This window comes from Megalobrama amblycephala, linkage group LG16, assembly GCF_018812025.1.
Source record: "Megalobrama amblycephala isolate DHTTF-2021 linkage group LG16, ASM1881202v1, whole genome shotgun sequence".
Lineage (NCBI taxonomy): Eukaryota > Metazoa > Chordata > Actinopteri > Cypriniformes > Xenocyprididae > Megalobrama > Megalobrama amblycephala.
In genome coordinates this window covers 38,915,123-38,929,607 of record NC_063059.1, presented here as the reverse complement: position 1 = coordinate 38,929,607, position 14,485 = coordinate 38,915,123, and the positions used below count along the sequence as shown (strand labels likewise).

General features: G+C 36.6%; 1 protein-coding gene across 4 annotated transcripts in view; it reads right to left on the bottom strand.

Moving 5' to 3' along the window:
- The window catches only part of LOC125248567 (deleted in malignant brain tumors 1 protein-like), a 96,393-nt gene that overhangs the window by 47,932 nt on the left and 33,976 nt on the right, over positions 1-14,485 (bottom strand). Inside the window, exons 1-4 of one of the 4 annotated variants that reach the window (XM_048160532.1) lie at positions 11,687-11,804; positions 8,860-8,883; positions 8,418-8,735; positions 7,838-8,155 (exon numbers count right to left, since the gene is read on the bottom strand). The exons of 1 other annotated variant lie outside the window; for it this stretch is intronic. In XM_048160532.1, the coding sequence (XP_048016489.1) occupies positions 7,838-8,155; positions 8,418-8,735; positions 8,860-8,883; positions 11,687-11,720 (694 nt within the window). In that variant the 5' untranslated portion in view covers positions 11,721-11,804. Of the gene's footprint in view, positions 1-7,837; positions 8,156-8,417; positions 8,736-8,859; positions 8,884-11,686; positions 11,805-14,485 lie in introns of those variants that run through there. 2 more of the 4 variants (XM_048160536.1, XM_048160534.1) reach the window with 2 other exon arrangements.

The window sequence follows — 14,485 nt, the reverse complement described above, 5'->3', positions numbered from 1 at the left end:
CTCAAGGGCCCTCCTTTTCGGTCCCAGTCACTTAAGACTGCCCTTCTGCTAGCGTTAGCATTGGTCAAGCGAGTAGGCAATTTACAGGCTCTCTCTGTGAGCCCTACCTGCCTCGAATTTGGGCCCAATGACTCCAAGGTCATCTTGAAACCAAGACATGGCTATGTACCCAAGGTGCTCTCTACCCCATTTAGAGCACAAGACAAAACACTCTCAGTGCTCCCTCCATCTGGAGATGAGCAAGAGTCCAAATTACTCTGCCCCATCAGGGCATTGAGAACTTGCATAGAACATCTCTTTGTGTGCTTTGGCGGCCACACCAAGTGGCATCCAGTCACAAAGTAAAGACTTTCCCATTGGATTGTTGACACAATTGCTCTGTTACTCTTCTATGGGACTGCATTGCCCCATTGGAGTAAGAGCCCATTCCACTAGGGGTATGGCCTCATTTTGGGCCTGGTCCAGTGGTGTTTCCATTAGCGATATCTGTAAGGTGGCCAGCTGGTCCTCGCCGTCCACTTTCACTAGGAATTATAACTTAGACGTCCCTGCATTACATGCACGGGTCCTTTCTGCATAGCTTAGATGACTGCAGCTGAGCCCGTCTAATATGCAATATTGCTTCACAGGAGCTAGCTCTCAGCCCCTCTGTTACGTGCTCTGTTACATTCCCCATATGTGTCTAGCGACGCAGTACAAATGTAGTTCCAAAAGGGAATGTACTCGGTTACGTACGTAACCTTGGTTCTCTGAGATGCGGGAATGAGTACTGTGTTACTTGCCTTGCTATGAAGCTGCACGACTCAAGAGTCGTCGCTTCAGTCAAAATGACCTGAGATTCTATGATGAAATGCCTGCTTATATGGCCAGATGCCCCGCCCATTTTGGCAGGCTCTGGTGGGCTTCCTCACCATAGGCTTGTGCAGCTCCGCCATGCTGTCATTGGTTCGTTTCTCTCTACTGCCCGAACCAATGGCCGTGCAGTTACGCTGCGTTATTGAAAAAGGCTTCAGTAATCGGAGAAAAAGGAGTTTTCCCCATATGCGTCGAGCGATGCAGTACTCGTTCCCGTATCTCAGGGAACCGAGGTTATGTACGTAACCAAGTACATTTATTCATATAAAAAACAGGTATTTTAATTTGTAATAATATTTCACAATATTACTGTTTTTACAGTATTTTTTGATTAATTGCAGCCTTGGCGAACATAAGAGTCTTTTTTCAAAAACATTAAAAAGTTTGTCAATTAGCACTGCATTATTCATAAACATTACTGTCGATAAATACCTTTGAAGCTTCAAAGCTTTATGAATCTTTTGTTTCAAATCAGTGATTCAGAGCGGTTATCAAACTGCCAAAGTCATGGGATTTCAGTAAACAAGGCTTCATAACATCATAACAGTTTAAACATTTCGAAACCATTCAAAATTTCAATGGTTCACCGGTAGAGATGATAAAGTGAACCCATGAATCACCGAGATGAGAATCACCATGAGAATTCACTGAGAACTATTGAACAAGTGTCTATGGGTTTTACCCATAGAATGTAAAAAAATATGGACGTAGTGTCCGTGACGTCACCCGTAGATTTATGAAGAGAATTTTTGAAGCGAAAATGAGGCCGCTGCCATCCTAGCAGTGCATCACCGTACATCACTTCCGGATAACTGAAAATGGGCAAAGAGGTGGGACGTGGTTGGAACTGAGGTGCCTGGTTACTGAAACCATGCCTGCCTAGTGTGACGTGATCATATTAGCAGGCAAAGGATCTATCTATCTATCTGAGATACTATCTAAAATATTAATAAAGGTAAGTTATATAATTTGAAAAAGGTTTACTGTAAATCTACAGTGTCTTTTTTACAATATAGATGCTCCAGGACGAGTAATTGTAATTTGTGTCAGGCATAGGCGTAATTTGCGGGTGGGACATGTCCCCACCACTTTTTGAAAGGGTTGATATTGTCCCCATCACTTTTCGAAACATCTCGCGGCACAGATACATAAGATACAGATACACAGATACATTGCGGCATCTAATACAAAAGAAGCACCTCTAGTTGATTATCAGTTTGTGTTAATAATAGGCAATCTGGCCCTGGGATGTGTTGTTTTTGAAATCATGTTGAGTGCTCATTGTCGCTGAGTGCTGAGTGTTATCAGAGGCGCAACAGTGTTTTCTTGGCACTCGTGCACACTGCGGATTCACACGGACAAACGCGTCTGTCTATCGCTTAACTGTTGAAGAGACTCTCTATTCATTACGTTGAAATCACAAAACAAAATACACATAAACGTGTATGTGCATAGAAAAATCATACATGGTTGGATTAGAACCCAGACCCTCTTGCACGCTAAACGAAAATGCTGCTACTAGTCCATTAGGACATTCTATTATCAAAAGTGGATCCTTGTATTTATTAACTAATGTACATACTCTTGAGACTAACGACTTACTGTATTATAGCAGATGTAAGGAATAAACTATCATAATAATTTTAATATCATATTAGTGTAATATACAATTAAAATACACATACACATTCCTGTCCCACCCACTTTTCAAAACAAAGTTACGCCACTAGTGTCAGGTGAGCAAATTACAACATGAAAAATCAAATGAGACTTCATACCTTTATAATGAAATAGCGATCACGAGATGCATCCGTGGATAAAATGTCCATGAGTGTCCATTGAAAACCAAAAAACAGTACTTTTTGTCAACAAAATCCATGAAATATTGATATATTATCCATTGTTTGCATCACATTTGTTCTGAATGATCTGCTTTATATCATCATTCTTCAAGAAATTATGCAACCTGAACAGCGTTTGTTGTAAAACTTATCGTATATATCTCACAAACAAATGAGCCCGCATCCAAAGTATAATTTTTCAAAATGCAGCAGTTTTAGTTATAATATTCAAGCAGTTCTGTCTGAGTTTTATATCCTGCCATTGTCATTGTAGTAAATCTCAAGAACAAAACATTTAGCAAATGCCACGATCCAACAACGCATGTTCCACATGCGTGCACATCTACACAGATGCACATTTGTTTTGAGTCTCGATCATTAATGCAGCAAGCCATATTATTTTATAATTGTATAATTGTATATATTATTATTTTATAATTGTATAAAATCATCCCAAAAAAAAGCACAAACACGGCAGAGATGCTAAATTCAGCAGCTGGAATTAGCTGAGGTAAAGTGACGGGTCACAGACTGCAGCGGCAAACCTGTCACTCAAGTGACCACGCCCTTAATTATGCAGAACTTTAAGACTTAATATAATTTAAACGGACAAGTTATATATACATACATAAAAAAATCACTCCCCTCAGAGTTGTCATGAAGCAAAATTAGCTTTATAGACCATAACCACAAATTTTAACATGGGACTCTGCTCTCTTTTGGAGCCTGTCCCTAGTGGTCAGTTGATGAATTACATTTTCAAGTCACTTCCGTATTGGCTTTAAGAGAAACTGTGGGAGGTTGCCACTTGGTTTTACTGGATCTCTGATCAGTTTTATACATTTGTAGATGTTTTAATTAGACATTGGAATTATTAAAATGAATAATGGTAGTTATTTATCTCTTATTGGCCTGTTTAGCTTGAGTCCATGGAACAAACAAAACAAGCCCTGAAAATTGATAAAAGAACACTTATTATACAGACACTCTATATTTAATCTTATTAGACGATTAGTTAATTGCATTTGATAGATTTTACTTTCAATAAACATTTGCAATAGATTTGTAAAAGGTGTTTTTATGCATGTTTGGCCCAAGTTTTGTTTTATTTACACTGTTCTGACCACCAGGGGTCACTGTGGAGACAGGTGTCAGATTGTTTCGAAGCCTCGACACATTACGGCACATTTGCTTCAACTGCTTCAGTGTTTCGCGAAGCCTCGATCTGCCCATCACTAGCTGCTACAGCGAATAGCTGAATTACTTCTACGAAACAATTACAGACTTTTTGCGTACAAGAGCGCCCTCCTGCTTCCAGTATGAATGAAAAATCTATTACATGACAGTGAGCGATTCATAATGTTTAGATCGCCTAATTTTAGTTAAGAATAAAATGACAGGTCATGCATAGACTATCTTGTCTCTTTGAATTTAAATTAAGATTTATTCATATTGGCCTCTATGTGAACACAATTTACGTTTTATTCAATCATACACATAACCCCCGTCCCCGCGTATTCTAAATGAGCATAGCCCCTGCTTTTTAAAAAAAATATATAATTATTATTTGGACACTAGGTTTATGTTGTTTTCAATCACTATTGTACTCTTTTCATCACAAGCAAAACAGTAAATATACAATGGCATCTTGGATCTGGGGAAAACATATTTTTACCTTTCAAGCAGACGACACCTGCATCATCTTCATGACCACAGTACCTGCTTCCAGAAGGAAATGAGCACTGTGTGAGGAATGATTCATTTCCTGAACATCCCACTTCATCCAACCAGACCGGACCACTTCCCTTCCCAAAATGAGCGCTGGAGTGTGCACTAACAGCTCGTCCACATCCCAACTGTCTGCACACCACCTCAGCATCTTCAATGTCCCAGGAATCATCACACACTGTCCCCCACTGGTCATCATAAAAGAGCTCAACTCTCCCAGAGCAGTTATTACTACCATTCACCAGTTTGATAGTATATTCACCTAAAAAAATAAAATAACTATATTATGAATCAACTTACATCTAACAACATGCTAAACTTGCAAACTAGCTAAAACCATCAGTCATTTTTAGGAGCCAAGCACCAAACTCCTCTGCTTTTTTGTTTTGGTACCAAGTTGGAACTGAAATTTAAAAAATGTGATGAAACCATCATTTCCCCCTAGTATTTTGAGCAATGTTAAAGGGTTAGTTTACCCAAAAGTGAAATTTCTGTCATAAATTACTCACCCTCAGGTCATTCCACACCCGTAAGACCTTCGTTCATTTTCGGAAGACAAATTAAGATATTTTTGATGAAATCCGATGGCTCAGTGAGGCCTCCATTGTGTAACCGTTCATGGTGGTAGATAAAGCGCATGACAAACCATTGAAATTTAGAAACGTTTATGATGTAACGAAGCCTTGTTTACTGAAATCACGTGACTTTGGCGCTCTGAACCACTGATTCGAAACAAAAGATTTCTGAACAAAAGCTTCATGAAGCAGTGTTTTGAAATCGCACATCACTACATGTGCTGGTCATATAATTAGAATATTGTGAAAAAGTTCATTTTTTTATTGTAAATTATTTTAAAAAATGAAACTTTCATTTATACTAGATTCCCTACATGTAAAGTAAAACATTTCAAAAGTTTTTTTATTTTTAATTTGTTGATTAGAGTGTACAGCTAATGAAAGTCCAAAATCCAGTATCTCAAAATATTAGAATATTTACATTTGAGTTTCATTAAATGACCATCCCTACAGTATAAATTCCGGGTATCTCTTGTTCTTTGAAACCACACTAATGGGGAAGACTGCTGACATGGCAATGGTCCAGGAGACAATCATTGACACCCTCCACAAAGAGAGTAAGTCACAGATGGTCATTACTGAATGTGGTGGCTGTTTACAGAGTGATGTATCAAAGCATATTAAATGCAAAGTTGACTATAAGGAAGAAATTGGGTAGGCATAGGTGCACAAGCAACAGGGATGACCACAAGCTTGAGAATACTGTCAAGTAAAGCTGATTCAAACACTTGGGAGAGCTTCACAATGAGTCAAATGAAGTCGGAGTCAGCGCATCAAGAGTCACCACACTCAGACATCTTCAGGAAAAGGACTACCAAGCCACTTCTGAAACAGAAACAACATCAGAAGCTTCTTACCTGGGCAAAGGAGAAAAAGAACTGGACAGTGAACAGTGGTTGAAAGTCCTCTTTTCAGATAAAAGTAAATTTTGCATTTCATGTTGAAATCATGGTCCCAGAGTCTGAAGGAAGTCTGGAGAGGCACAGAATCCAAGCTGCTTGAAGTCTAGTGGGTAGTTTCTGAAGTTAGTAATGATTTGGGGGGGCCGTGACGTCTGCTGGTGTTGGTCCATTGTGTTTTATCAAGTGCAAAGTCAATGCAGCCATCTTCCAGGAGATTTTGGAGCACTTTATGCTTCCATCTGCTGACAAGCTTTATGGAGATGCTGATTTCCTTTTCCAGCAGGACTTTAGCACCTGCCCACAGTGCAAAAACAACTTCCAAGTGGTTTGCTGACCATGATATAACTGTTTATTGGCCAGCCAACATGCCTGACCTGAATCTATGGGATATTTTCAAGAGAAAGATGAGAAACAGTCGATCCAACAATATACAGATGATCTGAAGGCTCAATAGTGCCTCAGCAGTGCCACAGGCTGATCACTTCCATGCCACACTTCACTGATGCTGTAATTTGTGCTAGGAGCAAGTCATTTGCTGAAATATGTGCTGCCGACCAAGTATTGAGTGTACAAATGAACATACTTTAAAGAACTTGAACTTTTCTGTTTTGAAAATCCATTTTTTGATTGATCTTAGGAAATATTCTAATATTTTGAGATACTGGATTTTGGACTTTCATGAGCTGTACGCTCTAATCATCAAAATTAAAAAAAAAAAAAAAACTTTTGAAATGTTTTACTTTACATGTAGGGAATCTAGAATATATGAAAGTTTCATTTTAAAAAATAATTTACAATAAAAAAATGAACTTTTTCACGATATTTTAATTATATGACCAGCACCTGTAGATATTATTGAATAAAGTCGTTATTTTGTGCACAAGAAGTATTCTTGTTGCTTCATAACATTAAGGTTGAACCACTGTAGTAACATGACCTGTTTTAAACATGTCTTTAGTAGCTTTCTGGGCATTTAAAAGTGTAAATTATCTTGCTGTCAATGCAAGCCTCACTGAGCCATCGGATTTTATCAAAAATATCTTAATTTGTGTTCTGAAGATGAATGAAGGTCTTACAGGTGTGGAACAACATAATGGTGAGTAATTAATGACAGAAATTTATTTTTTGGTGAACTAACCCTTTAAGTAGATTCTTAAACACCTCTGATTGGCCATTGTGTTCACATGCTCAATAGATATGTCTGTGATTGGCTACAATGATCAACACTTCAAAAACATGTTGTAAATAGACATCTTTGACGCTCTTCACATAGTGCTTACACACATACACACGGGAGCGATTGAAAGCAGATCCCAAATATATCCACTGATAGACACCTGCTTTCAAACTCTCTTGTGTGTTTCTGTGTAAGTGTTACAAAAAAAGAACTGCATCTTCTCGGGATTTAATTTGAATTCACAGTCATTTTACAGATTTGCAGCACAAACACAAAAATAAGACACCAATACAGAATGAATTCACTTTCATGCAACTAATGCATTTATATTATAGGGTATGAGACAAGATTAAACTCTCACCTACAATGATGTCAACAGTGTTACTCCAAGGCGATAAAACAGTGTCGTTTTGGTAGGTGTAATCACAGCTGTAGCTGCCCTGATGTGAGACGCTTACATTGACAAGGTGGAAAGTCACACCAGAAACATGTTTTTGGGAGGATATAGATGATTCATTTATGAAGAGGTGGAATTCAGCATCAGCATTGCATCTTGGTTTAGATGTTGTGCATCTGAACTGAATGTTTTCTCCAGGAGAAACAATTGTATATGGGGGGATCAGGGAAAGAATGGGATGCCACAGGTCACCTGCAAAATTGGCATTTAAAATAGCATGTTAAGAATCATTCAAAACATGAAGCTTATTGTCATTTCTATTGCTCATTTCTCCCAAAATAATGTCAATGCAAAATATTTACCTGAACAAACAACACCAGCATCTTTACCATGACCACAGTTGTGAGCTCCTAGTCCTCTGTGTGAACATTGTGTGAGGTTTCCTTCACCTCCCGAGCATCCAACACCATCCAGCCAGATCGATCCACTGCCTTGACCAAAGGCGGCACTTTTAGGCGCACTGATGGCTGAACCACACTCTAACTGTCTGCACACCACAGCAGCATCATTCACGTCCCAGCCATCATCACACACGGTTCCCCACTGGCCATTATAAAGGATCTCCACTCTTCCACAGCATGAATCAGACCCATTGACCAATCTTATGCCTGGTATCATGTCTTAAAAAATTAAGTGATTAAAAACTATGTTGTAAATATGTGTATATTGTATGTGTTTGAAATTGTTAGAAGCCAAGCCCCTCTGCTTTAAAAAATTTTATATATATATATATATATATATATATATATATATATATATATATATATATACTAAAAACCATAGGTTTATGTTGTTTTCAATCACTATTGTACTCTTTTCATCACAAGCAAAACAGTAAATATACAATGGCATCTTGGATCTGGGGAAAACATAAACTTTTACCCATTAAGCAGACGACACCTGCATCATCTTCATGACCACAGTTATGGTTTCCAAAAGGATTGTGTGAGCACTGTGTGAGGGATGATTCCCTTCCTGAACATCGCACTTCATCCAACCAGATCAGATCACTTCCCTGGCCAAAATGAGCGTTGGAGTGTGCACTAACAGCTCGTCCACATCCCAACTGTCTGCACACCACTTCAGCATCTTCAATGTCCCAGTTATCATCACACACTGTCCCCCACTGGCCATTATGATAGATCTCAACTCTCCCAGAGCAGTCAGTATTACCATTCACCAGTCTGATAGTATATTCACCTAAAAAATAAAATAACTATATTATGAATCAACTCACATCAAACAACAAGCTAATCTTGCAAACTAACCATCAGTCATCTCACGTAACTAGGATCTAAGTTTTAAATAACAGTCTGTTACTTACCAGTTCCTGAAGTTTGAGCACTGGCTGTTGAAATGAAAAACAGTGACATTTAAAAACATTGTAGACTTACAGTTAGATATTATGATTTACTTTAACATCACCATCACTGAGCTTCTGACACCTCTTTCAGTCTTTATGTAAAAAACATTTTCCCTGAAATTTCGATTAATAATAATTTGCAAGAGCGTGATTATAAACACATTTTATTTTAGATGCTGTCTTCACTCACAGTAAAAACCAATGAGTTTTCTCAAAGTATTGCACAGCCTCTGGTTTTAAAACCACCAACATTTAAATTCTCAAAGAAATGGGATAACCTTTCACAGGTGAGAATGTGTTGGTTTGTTTTGTATCATCTCAATATTACAGGTTTTTAAACTATGGTAACTTTTTATTGTTGTGTTAGCGGTAACACTTTAGAGTACTGATCCTTTATTAATGAATAACTACACAAGAACAAATGAGTATTATTATTGTTGAGTATTATGAGTATTATGCATTATTAATACTCTAGTAAGTACTATTAACTATCAAGAAACTCTGATTAATGAATTAGTATGTAATAGTGCTCAGTTGAAGGTGGTAGTTCACTATTAGCTAATCAGTAACTACTGTTTTTTTCATATCTCCCAGAGAACTACTAAGAACTACTATATACAAGTTCATAATTAATGTGAATAATGCATAATGTATAATTAATCCTAAAGTGAAGGTCATGGTAACCCACTAGTAATGACTGAAGTATTACCAAATTCTTCAGACTAATTACTTATTATTTGGATCAGTATTCTAAAGTGAGAAACATGATAACTCTCTAGTATGGTTGTTTGTGAACCATTGATTCTTAATACTGTGTGTGATTACCTGATGATCTACAACTGATTGTTTTGTTTTGTGATGGTTGTTCATGAGTCTCTTGTTTGTTCTGAGGAGTTAAACTGAGCTCTGAAATAAATTCAGTTTTCAAGGATTTTTTGCATTAAGATGCATTAAGAGCTGGGGAGTGAAAACTTTTGAACAGGATGAAGATGTCCACATTTTTCTTATTTTGTTAAAAAAAAAAAAAAAAAAAAAAATATATATATATATATATATATATATATATATTAGGGGTTGCACGACTACTGATTTCTGCTAGTCGATTTCTTATCAAAACAATACTCGAGTTACTCGACTACTCGTGGTTCATGCTACTGTAAATGAAAAGACATGAAATACTACTTATCAATAAATGTTTATTAATAGCCTAATGCAACAATTATAAGTAAACACTCAAAACATAATTATGACATTACGCTACATATTGTAATTTTCATGTAACAGAGTAAAGCCAAATAAACCCGCGATAACCCAGGTTGTGTCAACAGACGATGATCATGTATAGACGATAGCCAGAGATATTGTCAAAACAAAAGCACCAAATATTGGCAATATTCAGAGCATTTGGCATTTCCAATTAATGTAGGCCTGTTACATTTTTCTAGTCTATTATTATTACTATTAGATTAGGCTACTTTCATTATTAAATTAATATTAATAAATTTGCCCTGCAATAATTTCATAGCGCATCACATAACTGACGTGCTGTGAGGATAATAAAAGATTAGGCTATTAGCTCATCTTTGAAAATGTTTTAAACATTTTTTTAGGTCTATTATACAATGAATTATAGGCCTATAATTAAAATTATTAACAGTCTATAATTTTTCCTAACACTGACCGCAGTTAGGCTATCAATGAAAATTAAGAGCTTCAAGCACCGACTTAAAAAATACAACCTGTTTAACATGAAATACTATTATTCTCATTTGTTTCACTATATATGGGCCACAAGAAAAATGATGGAATAAATTAAGACAGTTTTATACCGTTATCAGCATTTTATGTTGAAATCCGTCTCTGAGAGAATGGTCCGTTAATGCAGCGTCAAACAGCTCCGTCACTGTTTACTTTCACTTTGAATAGCCCACTGACCAAGGTTAAGCTTTCACCGGCATAACTCTTGCGCAAAGTTTGCAATATATATATATATATATATATATATATATATATATATATATATATATATATATATATGTGTGTGTTTTTTTTTTTTTTTTCCATTTAGTAATGCCCTTCAGAAGCAACAGAGGATACTTACATGTTTGTCAGAAGTCAAAATAAGTACAATTTATCTTCAAATTCAAAAGTTCAAATTCAGTATTAGGAACCAAGGGTTCACAAACTTTTGAACATTTAATAAATTCAGCTATCATTTATGTAAAATATCTTACTCAGGGCAGTACTAAATAAAAAAATAACATGCATTTTTGTATGATCTCTCTTAATTTGTTAAAATTATTCACATTTTCACATATTCTACAAGGGGGTTCCCATACTTTTTCAAGCAACTGTATTTATTAAAGAGTTTATGTTATACTTATATTTTATAAGTTTTTTTACACCCCCTTAGAAGTTAATTCTAACTTCAAGCCAAACTCAACAGTTGGCAGCCCTGCTTCATGATCCCTTTCAGTGTAAATCCTGGTGTCTAGATGATTATGGGTATGTACTGTACGGTACTGATCCGTGTGTAGACATAATGAATGTAAATATCTGCATTCATGTGCGAGAAGTTATAGAAATATATTTCAGTTAGTGCCCCTTCATTTTAGTCTATTGAAAAGGTCATTTTCATGAAGCAGCTAAAATTTATTTAGAGCAGCTTGTTCTTTTCAAAATCAATCATGTCAACTCAAACATAACATTAATCAATGTTTTCATTTTAAAGTTACTTTTTGGTATTAGCTACGGATTTCAGTTCATTTGAAAAACAAGAGAAAAATACCCAATATCAGAATGAGAAGATAAGGTCTTGGCATTGCAGTCCTTGTGTTGTTTTCAAAGTACCAGTGAATTTAAGAAGTTACTTCCTGGCTCATGAGAAGAGCTGGTGCTTTCTCCACCTCTACTAAAAAAAAAAGATAGTTCACCCAAAACTATTTCTGTTTGAATAAACATCTGCTACCCTCCCATACTGAATATTCAGCGCTTATGTTCAGTTAAACTTCAACATTCAGCCTATTGACATGAACTTTAACATGCTAGTCAGTGTGCACTGGGCTTGTTAAATATGATCAAAGGTGGCTGCGAAAAATCTACATTGTTTATCCTTTTGATCTTTAATTAAAAAAAATAATAATAAAAAATTACAAAATATTATTGAAGTAAAACAATTGAAAGCCAGGCATTCTCGTCCAACATCACTGCCTGACCTCACAAATGTGCTTCTAGAAGAATTGGTCAAAAATTCCCATAAACACACTGCTTGTAACGGTATGTGACCCAGGAGGAGTAAATCTTCAAAGAACTCAAAAGGTTTAATGATAACTCAAAACATAGGCTATACATCCAAGAAATAACTGCAGGCAAACACATCCAACAATAACAGTGACTGGACAACTGAGGGAGGTGAGTGGTGTGCTTAAAAGTCCTGTGTGATGAGGTGCAGACAGGGAACGGGTGTGTGTGATATGCTGATGGTGGAGTGAGTGCAGGTGAGGGTCAGGGAGGATCATGGGAAATGGAGTCCAGGACAGACGGAGACTGTGACAGTCCTAAACCTTGTGGAAACCATTTCCCAGAATAGCTGCAAAGGGTGGGCCAACTCCATATTAAACCCTACAGATTAAGAATGGGATGTCATTAAAGTTCATGCGCACGTAAAGGCAGGCGTCCCAAAACTTTTGGCAATATAGTGTATCAGAGATCATTATTTTATAAAGAATCTCTTCAGATCCTTTGTTGCTGCTGCTTCTCTTCAGTTCACTCCACTCATTTTCTTGAGGGTTCAGTTCAGGGGACTGGGCAGTCATGGCAGAAGCTTCATTTTGTGCTCAGTGACACATTTTTGTGTTAATTTGGATGTTTGTTTTATGTTTGTTGTAATGGCCCATAATAAGATTTCTAGCAGGAGCGGTCAGATAGAATCCATGATGCCATGTATCTGAACAAGATGTCCAGAACCTCAACATTAAAACCACAACATTAAAGATCCAGCAGCAGAGGTGGGTAGAGTATCCAAAAACTGTACTCAAGTAAAAGTACAAGTACTTATAGAAATATTTACTCAAAGTAAAAGTGAAAGTAATAATCCTAATAGTTACTTGAGTAAGAGTAAAAAAGTATCCATATAAAAATCTACTCAAGTAGCTCGTTACTAGTTACTTTTTGAATATATATACACACACATACACACACATACACACACACACACACACACACACACAATAGCATAATTAAATAGATATTTAAATTATTATCATAATTAGATATCTTTGCAACAAACACAGAAGAGACATGCATTATTTCTGGCATCTGTAACCCGAATATATCGCTATATTAATAACGTATACAGCTACATTTGAAAGAAGAGAGAAAATTATTCACATGTGCTCGCGCTCATATCTGAACATGACACAAACAATGATCAAATACACATTGATTGGATCTTCTTCGGTCTGTTCTCCAAAATGTAATCAAATGTATATTTCAGCAGGCGCGTGTAAACTGGTTAACTGTGTCAACGCAAAGCGTTCATTTTCAAGACGAACAGGTCGCTGGCGCCACTGCGCAATAGGCGACCACAAACTACCGCGGGACGGCGGAAGTTCATTTCATACTCTCTGAACAATGGTAGCTTATTTAAAGTATAAATTAAGATATATGACCATAAAAACGGTAAAGAAATACTACATACTCTTGTTATAGTGGCGTAATAATCGGTTTGGTTGTAAAATGTCGGCTATTGGCTGTATCATGAATTGAAATCAAATGAAATCGATAGGCCTAACGTTACCTGTGTAATTGTTCACAGACAGCATACGCAGCTCAACTAATAAAGGTCTTCAGCGCTGGCAAACAATTGGATGCATTTGCAGATTTGCTTTTAATTGACTGTAGGTCCACTGCCACTTCATCCGCTCCGAGTGAGAAACCGCTTCAAACGATTCAGCGCGTGCAGGAACTGAACAAATCATTCAAACTGATTCGCGAATCAATTTAGACAGTTTTACCAACTTGTTTGATCAAGTCTTTGAACAGAATCGACTCAAAAGAGTGATTCATTTGTGAATAGGGCATCGTTCATGAAAAAAGAGACAGCGCGCATGGAATAAACTACGCATTTCTTAACATTTACAGTATTGAATTAAAATAAAGTAACGAGAGGAACGTTGTCCATTGTAGCGAAGTAAAAGTACAGATTTTTCATTACAAATGTACTCAAGTTAAAGTAAAAGTACCCACATTTTAATCTACTCTAAAAAGTACAAATTTTCCAAAAAACTACTCAAGTACATGTAACGAAGTAAATGTACTTCGTTACTACCCACCTCTGTCCAGCAGTATATTTAACCATGGAAATGGGTACTTTTTATCCCTGTGTGCACCAAACCCATCTGGTGTTCTGTCTTATACGGCACTTTTATTATATTAAGTTTTACCGCAGATATGTCGTTTTTGACAAATTTGCTACATTAAACATCTAGTTAACACATATCAGATACTACCAGGAAACAAAGTAAATTTTAAGACAATTTTATGGTAATTATTGCTACATTATGTAACCATCTGTGATTGAACATAA